Genomic DNA, 10,767 nt, shown 5'->3' with positions numbered 1-10,767 from the left:
TTTATTTGCATTAGCGTGTAGAAGCTAGTAAGCCTATTTGATTTGTTTTAGATAGGCACAACATGCAGACCTTATTTTCCTGTTCCATGTTAAAATAAAAACCATTTTCAGTGGTACCGCTGAGAAAGAGTAATTTTTTTTGGTCATGGAAAATTAGGTAAAGGNCTGGCCTGGGAGCGCCTTGGGATCCCCCAGTCAGAGCTGGTTGATGTGGCCAGGGAAAAGAAAGTTTGGGGCTCTCTGCTGGAACTGCTACCTCCGCGACCCGACCACGGATAAGCGGGAGAAGATGGATGGATGGATGGATGGACAACATGCAGACCTTATTTTCCTGTTCCATGTTAAAATAAACCATTTTCAGTGGTACTGCTGAGAAAGAGTAATTTTTTTTGGTTATGGAAAATGAGGAAAAGGTCATGGAAAAGTCATTGAAAATCATTGGTGAAAAAGTGTATGAACCCTGATTATGGCTACTTACTTTTTATAAAATCCAGGCCCAAATATTGTTTTTACTTGCCGATAACAGATTTATTTATAAAAAACGGAATTGGTCATTTGTCCCAAATGAAATACATTAGCCGCTTTCACACCAAGTACTTATATTAGTTCCCAGCACTTAGTACCCCCATGGAACTAAGTACAGATCACGTTCACACCGGAATAAGTTCCCTGAGGGAAGCTTATGCAAATGAGCCGCTGACGTCACTTCTTCTTCTGCTGCTTTGGGTTCACTGGCAGTCCGCTAACAACTTCACGGCGTATACTGCCACCAGAAGTCCCCGGACGGAAGTTGGTGCGCGGGGCTAATGCTAATAATGCTAATGCCAGCAAATACAATGGCGGCTTCAAAAAACGTTTCCGAGTTTTACGGGGCGTGGTTTGCAATTCGCCCAGCCAATCAGAAATGTGAACTTGTTTTCTCCCCAGGAAAGTACCACCTCTCTAGCAGAGACCGAAAATTGGTTAAAAGTTCTCATGAACTAAGTTCTCTTTTTGGTGTGAACGCAAAATTCCAGGCACTATCGGAACTAAACGGGAAAAGTACTCCGGTGTGAAAGCGCCTATTATTTCTTAAATGTAATTCTTCTCCTGTGAGGTGCCACTAATTCAATAATGATGAAAATAAGTCAGTCAGTTTAATAGTTTATGACAAAGAAATGCTCCAGGTTATGCTAACAAACACACAAAGCAGTGAAACGAGGAATGAAAGGAAGTTGATTCAGTAAGGTTTGAACTTTCTCTGCGCCCTCAGGAGAGCTATTCTCTGTTTGTCCTCCTCAAACTTTTTCCTTAGTTCAGCAATATCTGAAAAACAAATGAAGAATATACATAGTTAGCCCCAACAAGGCCTTTTATTGTGAAAAGATTCTTTATCTCCTACTATAGTGGGCAGGTAGAGTATCGTTTTCTACTTACGTTCTTTCTGGGTGTTTCTGTGCTGCCAGGTGTAGAAGTTCATGAGCTCCTTCCTCTTCTTCTTCCTGATCTCCTTCTGCAGAGTCTTCTTATTGGCTGCCTCGCTGTGGGGGCGGGCCTTCGTTCCTCTGGTGACTTTCACCCAGCCCTCCTCATCCTCCTGTTGCTGCTCGGCCTGCTCCTTCTGCTTCTCCTCTTCCTAAGAGACAGAAAACACATCTTAAAGTCCACATGTTGGATAGATGGCATTGAGACGCTATGAGCTGCAGATTTCTCACCTCCTTTTTCCGTTTGTCGTAGCCCTCCATGAAGGAGTCGACTATTTTTTGCAGGTTATCCGTATGAATGAAAGATTCTGTGTACTGCTGAATCCATTCTGGTGTAAATAAGAGAAACAAAGGGGAATGAGTCAAGAGGTGGATTTGATTTGTGTTTAAATGTGCTCGATAAACACGGATATTGTACTACTAGACTTATTATAAAAAATGGAAATGCAACGCAAACCGCCCTATTAATAAACTGATTAATTACACCTGCAAAGATTGGTTAACCAAGGACTTTGTGTTCAACTAAAGATTTATTTTTACTAATTTGGTTAATCCTTGAAGTCATTGTTCATGCAAAAACCGCTGCTTTCAGCCTCTCAAAACCAAATGTCCTGCTTTCTCTGTTTCGATCAAAACTCAATATCTGTGGGTTTTGGAAAGACAGAACAAGACAACCTTAAGACAGGCTTTTGGAAACTAGGATTAACATTTTATAGACCAAATAATTCAATCTAGATAATAACAGGTTAATAGGTACTGAGAATAAAAGTTAGTTGCAGTTACATTCATCACAGTGAGGCAAAACAAGGTCATTTATATATAGCACATTTCAACACAAGCCAATTAAAAGTGCATATCAAAAATAAAATAAAACATTAAATTAAATGATATTTAAATACAGTAGCACTCACTCTGTGTTCCTGTCTTCACCCGATGCTTCTCTGTGCAGACCACCAGAGGAACATTATGAGGATGTGATTTAGCTGCTGCTATACTGGAGGAGTTTTCAAACACAACGTAGCCCACTTTGAAACCCTGGAAGGAACAAACAAAAAACATTTAATTTGAATTCGGCTGATGCTTTTAACCAAAGTGACTTACAATACATGCAATCAACCATGGAGATAAACTCTTAACAAATAGTATCCAGCTTTCAATGAGACAAACTATTTTAAGTGCGACTGCATTGGCTTTAAAAGAGCCAAACGCTACATAGCTAAGAGACACGTTTTGAATGTGTTTGTTATCATTGGCCACGGTGCAGTGGAATGGGAGGGTTTTCCGTCGGCAAACAGAAGATATGTAGTCTTTCTGCTGTCCTGGTATCAATAGAGAGCATGTAACTTTCAGCCACATAATTACCCTTAAAAATGCCATATATGATAGTGGATGTTTTCCCATTAGAGCAGAAAGAGCTGCTGACCTGTTTGGCAGCTGGGCTGAAGAACTTGGACACCTTGGGTCCAGAGTCCTGAGAGGAACCGGGATGGTCCCTCAGCTCCACGGACTGAACAGAACCGAACTGAGAGAACATCTGTTTGGCAACGTCCTGAAACACAGACAGTAGCATCGCAAGAAATACTTTATTTAAAGGATAATACATTTTCATATTAAGAAATCATCTAAAAGCAGAGAGTGGTGTAAAGTAAGTACATTTACTCCACTACAAGTCAGTATTGAGTTAAATATTGTACTTTTACTACACTAAATGTATTTAATACCTTTGCAGATTTGGACTAATAATAGTATAAAAAAATACAGTTATCACTTAGTAAGAGTTGTTACACCTGGAGAAGATTTACAAACCAAACAGCGTTGAGTAGAATAATACAAATTAGTTCAACCTATACCAGCTTTGAGAACACTTTAATGATCAATAATTACAAAACATATATATATTATTCTGAAATGGACCAATCTGCACAATGACTACTTTTGCTTTTGCTACTTTAAGTATATTTTGATGCTAATACTTTTCTACTTTTACTCGAGTAACATTTTCAATGCAGGACTTTTATTGTAACATAGTATCCCTACACTCTGGTACTTCTACTTTTACTGAAGTACAAGATCTGAGTACTTCTCCCACCTCTGAAGCACACATTGTTTGTTAAAACTCTGCACACTGTTTCTATAATACCTCTGAGCAGTATGGAGGGATGTTGAGCACAAACAGCGTCCGGTCCATCGGTCTGTGTGAGCTCCGGTCTGACCGGACTTTGTGCTCCTTCACGTACAGCTTGTGTTGAGCAACACTGTCTGAATTGAACTGTACAGACAGCACTGAGAAGAGACACAGGGACATGTAATTAAAGCCAAAACAATTAGACAGTAACCCTGTATCAACAGGCAAACAGACTAACGTGTTATACACACTCAAACCGTGTAAAACGGCAAAAACACTTCGAGTCAGAGATGTAATCACTATTTTAAGGGAAATCTGATAATAATATAATTAATTTTTATGATAAATACCTGTAAATCCTCCAGGAATAACACAAGCCTGGTTACTAGCATGTTTCTTCTTGGACGGCGCCATTTTGGAATAACCTCTCACACCGGAAGTAGAATTAAAACAAAGTGCGTAGCGAAAAATAAAGTGTTATAAAATAATTAAAATAAATACTTCTAATGAATAAAAGCATCAACCACTTCTTATTAAAACATTTTAAATCAATAAACAGCGAAACCCAGCCCAAATATTTTTTTAAGAGCTTAAATACACTTTGTTTTAAAATACAGTCATATGACCATATTGACAGAAATATAAAACAAAAGTATTTTTGTAATTATGATCGTATGACTTTATATCAAATTAGGTAAGAACATTGAAGACTTTCTTAACATTAGAAAGTTGCCAGGACTGCAGACAGGAATATAGATCCTCTTTAAAACATTTTAGTAAGCTGCAATTTGAAAGGTGCTTGGTTTAGAATGGCATTTGTCAAGCAAGAGCTTGCAAATACTTTTCATACGTTTATTTTACGGTTCCCTGCCGATTTACAGAATTGCGTTGCCCATAAACTACATGTCCCACAATGCATCTCGTTATTTGCCCTGATTTCTGCTTTCAGACGTAGTTAATTATGAAGTTATTACCCTATCCGATAATAATCCAATTCAGAGAAACTAATGTCATATAATACATTATTTTATATATATTAAATATTTATATATGTATATTTATATAGTCTTAAAAGTTACAACCGGCCCTTTGAGTGCACCAACAAAGTTGTTTTAAGAAATCTCATGTATAAATGTATTTGCCGGCTTAATGACTGATAATGAAATCCTCTTGGCCTTATCAAACATAAGGTTTAGTACTAAAACACTACCAATCAGCAGCTGTGGAGACATTGGTATAGTTGTCTCTTTGTATGACACTGATTGAAATTATTCTTAAACTATGATTTTTTTTATGCTGTGTATGTAATTCATCTTTTATCTGGACTTGAGTCTGTAATAAAGTTTTGATTGATATATTACATTTGTTTTTAAACATGAATGATTTTATTTATGAAATGTTGAGCACATCAGTACAGTCCAGTTTCCAGTTAACCTCATAACTAAAAACCGTAATATTAAAGGTCACCTATCAAACTATTTTTAGGCAATAGCATAGGTCTAATTTTCGTGGCTATTTCATTTCATATGGTAATATTAAAGTTGATGTATTACATTTTGTTTAACTACAAATATAAATTGAACAGCTATGGTTAGTTTATAGAATCGAGAAATTCAAATAAACTAAAAGATAGTAGGAAAGAATAAATGCTGTTAATAAACCATTTAGTCTGGTTTCTAGAAGAATGCATTTCATCCTTCATCACATGGCAGGAAAGACTCAGACAGCAATCTACAAAGCTAGATATTTAATGCTGACATTTTACAGACAGATCTGACCGTTCCAGACTTACATACCAAGAAAGCAACAAAGTAATTTACAATCTTTGAACAAAAATCTTGTGTAATGTATACTAGGAAGAATTATATGCATACTGCTTTCTTTACTGGACAACCAAGTAAAACCTGTCACAAACGCGGCGCACAGCAATCTCGATGCTACAAAGACGGTAAATAAAAAATAAAAACACAATAGGACTGTTTGAAAACTGGTTCAACACAAAACATGTCATTTTATGAACATCAGTGATTAACTCACATTGAATGTCTTCTTAATTTTCTGTTCAGAAAAGGTACAGACAAACCTGAACGCAACTGTGTGGACGAGCCTTACACAAAATGTATCTCTAATTTAGTATTTAAAAAAACTTATCCAAATGGGCTGGCATTGCATTGACAGAAAAAAAAAATCCCAATATAATAATAATTTGGCATCCCCCAAGACATTGGATTAAACAACAAATCACATCACACTTTCCTTCCACTAATCAAGAACAAACATCATCATCAACATGTTGTGCATCCGCAAAATGTCTCGTCTGGAGAAGTCACGTTTATCAAATGGGTAAAAAAACCTGTTTCGCATGAGTAGAATGTGGGCGTTTGTGCGGGAACACTTAGAAAGCAGTAATGTGTGAATGAACAGACACTGGATCTATATCTTGATGCGGAAGGCGGTGGCCTGCGCGCTGGGGCTCTCGCTGGAGGAGCTGGACTGAGAGGTGGACTTGAACAGAGCTTTGAGGATCGTCTGAGGATCCACTTCGGGGGTCGGCTGAGAGGAGGCTCGCTGTCCCGCGGTGCGAGACATGAGGGAGGGGGGGAGGCCGTCTTTCTTTGTGCCGCTGCTGCTGGCGCCCGGGGTGTCACTGAGCCTCCTGGAAGAGCACGAAAAGGCATCAAATATATATATAACCCATATAGTGTTTCTGTCAGCTGGTCATTAAACTGGTATGAGGTGGTACAGGCCGACACATGTTATGTTTCTAATGTGTTTCATTTTTGTAAAGCACTTTGATTTGCCTTGTGTTGACAGTGCTGTATAAATAGCCTTGCCTTGCCTACATGTATGTTGGTTTAGCCTTTCCGTGTTTATTTGTCAGATAGTGTACAGATTGTTATCTTTCACGGTCAACTTGTACAGATTTTCTTTTTGGTTTGGTTTTATTTTCTCTTTTGAGATGTTTCTACTCTTATTTTCCCAGTTTGTGATCAATAAAGTATATCTTACACGTTTTTATTCTGTTCAAATGTAGATGACAATATGTAGGCTAAGAGCCAAGTTGATTTCTTTGCCTAGTATTTATTTGTTTTGAGCGTTATGCAGGAGGTTAGTGACAGGACAGGATCTATTTGAAAGCCTACTTTTCAATAACACATACATGCCTTCATATCAGTTGTTTTTGAGCTCATACTGTTTGATTCATTTCTCTCATTTGTCCAGGGATATTGAAATGTCCCGGACACGCTGACNGTGTGCCTTGGCAGTGTCATAGTGACAGGACAGGATCTATTTGAAAGCCTACTTTTCAATAACACATACATGCCTTCATATCAGTTGTTTTTGAGCTCATACTGTTTGATTCATTTCTCTCATTTGTCCAGGGATATTGAAATGTCCCGGACACGCTGACTGGCAACAACATCAACTTTGTTTTAAAAAAATGCAGTGACAGTTGCAATGCAAAGAGCCTTACATTCTTAAAGTGTAGCCAATGCCGTTCACATTTCCCTGAAGCTAAAAGTAATTACATTATTTACTTTAATCAAACCGTATTGGAGTGGCCAAATTGGAAACAGAATGGCCACTGATTAGACTGAATAACCTAAATACAAAATGTGGTCCAAGTAATTGCCTCATCACAGGCAGGCTCAATGTACAACAAGTATTTGCTAATTAAGTAGAAGCAATGTAACTTTTCTTGATAATTAAAATATACGAGTGGTTTAGATTGAGTTAAGATCGAGTGCAGAGGAAATAGAGTATGTGAAGTAAGTACAGATCAATGTGAAATGAACAAATGAAGCCAGGTGGGCTCACTTACAATAGAATGGGCTGATCAGAAGTGATGACATTGCCCTGAATATGGAGGTTACACTTCATGGGTTGACCTGAGGGAGGACAAGAAGACAAGATAAGCAAAACAATAACATGTTCAAACTCTATAAAGCTTGATAATGGCAGTCTCTGTGACACTAAGTAAGGGGGTTCCTGCAGGTTTCACCAACTCAAATGTAAGACTTTTTAAGACCTTTTTAAGACCACTTTGAATAGAATTTAAGACCTATTTCACGGCAAGAAAGTATGAAGGAAAATTGCTAGGAAAGAAGAAATACGTCCCATAATTATTCACAAAGTAAATGTATTCATGTTCTGTGTGTGTGTGTGTGNGTGACACTAAGTAAGGGGGTTCCTGCAGGTTTCACCAACTCAAATGTAAGACTTTTTAAGACCTTTTGAATAGAATTTAAGACCTATTTCACAGCAAGAAAGTATGAAGGAAAATTGCTAGGAAAGAAGAAATACGTCCCATAATTATTCACAAAGTAAATGTATTCATGTTCTGTGTGTGTGTGTGTGTGTGTGTGTGTTAGGGGTTTCACCAACTAATCGACTAGTCGACTACCTTTACCACTAGTCGGCGCTGTAGGCCCTAGTCGACTAGTCGTGAAAAAAATGGAGGTAAACGAGGTGCTGCAAAATGCTCCAAAACACGTCCGACATTCTTATGTATGGCAGAACTTCAACGAAGATGTAACCAACTCCACAGTGAAGTGTCAGTTGTGTACAGCTGTACTGAAGTACAATACAAATGCATCTGCTATGCGCAACCATCTGAAGATGAAACACCCGCTGCCGACAGCTAGCACTAGCAGTAATGCTAGCACCAGTGAGCAACGGACCGGCGTCAGCACTGAACAGAGGCAAACGAACAGCAAGAAAACACGGGTCAACAGTGATGCGGATGATGAGCTACGGGATTACTGCCAGCGGACACCGCATATCCTCGCAATGGATAATCCACTGGAGTGGTGGGCAGAAAACGTGCACCGCTTCCCCCGCTTTCGAGAAGCTACCTGGCTATTCCAGCCAAAAGCACCCCGAGTGAGAGGGTTTTTTCCCTGGCTGGCAACACTGTCACCCGAAAGCGGTCAAGCCTCCTTCCCTCACATGTCGATGCGTTGGTGTTCAAACCAAACCAAAAATATGGAAAGGTGGACGCTATCGTGGAGGACAGCGAATGCGCTGTTGCGCACTGGATTTACGTGGCATTTATGTAAACAAGAGTTTTTTGCTGCCGATTTTGGTGAGTCCAGTTACTGTTTGTTATTTAGTCAGCCATGTAACACAAATTAAAATGCAGTGTTTAATGTTACTGTATGAGTTCCAATATAAAATACAGTTGTACACCTCTCTTTGTGTGTCTTTATTATGACGTAACGACTAGTCGACTAGTCGACTACTATTTTGAAAAACGTGTCGACTACTAAATATTGGTAGTTGTGAAACCCCTACCTGAAACTATGGCGTAGTCGTACTATTCCCTTCATTTGAGTCTGTCAGGCTTTCTTTAAGGTTAACCTGGTCTTTTTACTCCACTACATTTATTTTAGTCACTTTACAGATTTGGATAAATGCTGTGAAATATAAACAACCCTTGAATCAGACTTTAGTTACACCTGAGTACAATTCAGTGAAGGTGATTGTCAAGTGCCAACAATCAAGCGAGACATTTGATAGTGGGTGCTTGAGAAGACAAAACATGTATCTGCAGATCTCTATAAAGTATTATTCATTTCTCGTTATTCTCTAATCGTTCATTTAAGACTGTATATAATGGCTGTTTTGCACATCCCTTTCAAGATTTCAAGGTTTTCAAAGGTTTATTCACATATCATACACAACTACTGTGTAGTTATGCAATGAATGAAAAACTTGTGTCACAGGTTCCTCAACAGTGCATTACAAGACACCTGTCAATATGTGTGTATACTTCCACCATTAAACTGTTGTATTCTGCACATTTCTTATTCTATCTACATACATCTCATAAGAGTATAATAAATATGTATAATATCGGTTAAAATAAGCGCTTCAACATAGTTAACATTGCAGGAAAGTTGATTGTCAAGTCCCAAAACAAACCATGCAATATATTAGACGTTAAGTACTTTGTCAGACTTAATATTTATCTGTAGTTACCCCCAAAGCTTTTTTTCTTATTTAAAAGACCTTAACCTAAGGCATTCTTTAATGTTTAAATAAAGCCTTATTAGTTTGTATTGTTTTGCACATCCTCCTATTAATATCTTTGAACATCCGGCACTAAACTGTTTTATTCTATATATAATTTCACAGTATCTTCTTGATATTTTCTATTATATATTTATATCATTGACCTTCTACTTTCCCACTATTTTGCATGTACTCTTAATATTTAAATGTTTTCATCAAATATAACACATTCAAAAGTGCTTTACAAAAATGAAAGACATTAAGAAAAAGGCATTTTAAAACAGTCATTAAAAAGCAACACAATCTACCTGCATTGCAATTACTCTAAACATGTAATAGCGTGCTTTAACCAGTAGGTGGTTTGGGTTAAAAAGCTGTCAAGTTTACAGTGTTAACAAAATCAAATATACTGCTGTTTCTGGTTTAGTTTACGACGGATATATTTTGTTATTATTTTGATATTTGTAACACAAAAGCGATGGAAAAAACCCACAGCAACACAGAAAAGATGGTCTTAACATGACCCAGCGGTCTAGTAGTTAATAAAAAACAATAATATCAAAACAAAATATTACTACTAACTTTATTGTGAAATTCAAACTGAACGGTAAAAGAATAGTTTCCGGTCTATTCTGAGCCCGATCTCTGTAGATAAATAAAAATAAAGAACTACGACAGATGTGTAATATATTTAATGCAGCCGAACCATTTATTACAATGCATTCATGTGATGACTTTCAAAGAGTAAAGCAAGCACTGCTGAATAAAGTATGATTTGATCTTTTACGAAACGTTTTTTTTTCATATGGAATGCAGTTGGAGGTCAACCAATCACAGAGCTTGAGAACTAATCACGGGGTTTGTCAAACAGAGCACATGGTGTAGTCCTAAACGATAGCTTGGGATTTTATGGTCTTCTGCCATCCTTTACTCCGAAAAAATATTTGTTTCTCCGAATCGAAGGGGAAAAATACAAAAGCATTGCACACAATTTAAACCAATCAATGTTGTGTAATTAACAAGGATAATCTGGTGTTTTTTAGTCGATGAGTAGTGCAGATATCACTGTAAAATCAATCGACAGTAAGGGGAATACTTACTTCCGGGTGTACAATTCTCCGTTATCCAATGGGAATGGACGCTCACATTGCCTTTAAGGGCAGC

General features: G+C 37.7%; 2 protein-coding genes across 2 annotated transcripts in view; both read right to left on the bottom strand.

The window, feature by feature from the left end:
* Positions 1-1,131: 1,131 nt before the first annotated feature.
* Positions 1,132-4,034, bottom strand: rrp7a (ribosomal RNA processing 7 homolog A). Its single transcript, XM_010791363.1, has 7 exons — positions 3,939-4,034; positions 3,604-3,746; positions 2,887-3,012; positions 2,375-2,498; positions 1,695-1,792; positions 1,417-1,615; positions 1,132-1,305 (listed from the first exon to the last, which is right to left on the bottom strand). Exons 1-7 carry the CDS (start codon positions 4,000-4,002, stop codon positions 1,220-1,222), a joined length of 840 nt encoding a protein of 279 aa, XP_010789665.1. The 5' UTR covers positions 4,003-4,034; the 3' UTR covers positions 1,132-1,219.
* A 1,286-nt stretch (positions 4,035-5,320) lies between these two features.
* Positions 5,321-10,767, bottom strand: part of poldip3 (polymerase (DNA-directed), delta interacting protein 3) — a 9,524-nt gene continuing 4,077 nt past the window's right edge. Inside the window, exons 7-8 of the mRNA XM_010791370.1 lie at positions 7,412-7,587; positions 5,321-6,244 (exon numbers count right to left, since the gene is read on the bottom strand). Coding sequence (XP_010789672.1) covers positions 6,022-6,244; positions 7,412-7,587 — 399 coding nt within the window. The 3' untranslated portion in view covers positions 5,321-6,021. The remainder of the gene's footprint in view (positions 6,245-7,411; positions 7,588-10,767) is intronic.

This window comes from Notothenia coriiceps, unplaced genomic scaffold (genome assembly GCF_000735185.1).
Source record: "Notothenia coriiceps isolate Sejong01 unplaced genomic scaffold, NC01 NC01_scaffold00035441, whole genome shotgun sequence".
Classification (NCBI taxonomy): domain Eukaryota; kingdom Metazoa; phylum Chordata; class Actinopteri; order Perciformes; family Nototheniidae; genus Notothenia; species Notothenia coriiceps.
The sequence above is the reverse complement of the archived record's forward strand: the minus strand, read 5'-3'. Positions and strand labels throughout refer to the sequence as shown.

Bases quoted from the DNA above. Each gene is read 5' to 3' on its own strand.
- rrp7a (XM_010791363.1), bottom strand. From the start codon at position 4,002: ATGGCGCCGTCCAAGAAGAAACATGCTAGTAACCAGGCTTGTGTTATT. The intron at 3,747-3,938 runs GTATTTATCATA...GTCTCTTCTCAG, and splicing joins TATTCCTGGAGGATTTACAG to TGCTGTCTGTACAGTTCAAT. The intron at 1,616-1,694 runs GTGAGAAATCTG...TCTGTCTCTTAG, and splicing joins ACGACAAACGGAAAAAGGAG to GAAGAGGAGAAGCAGAAGGA.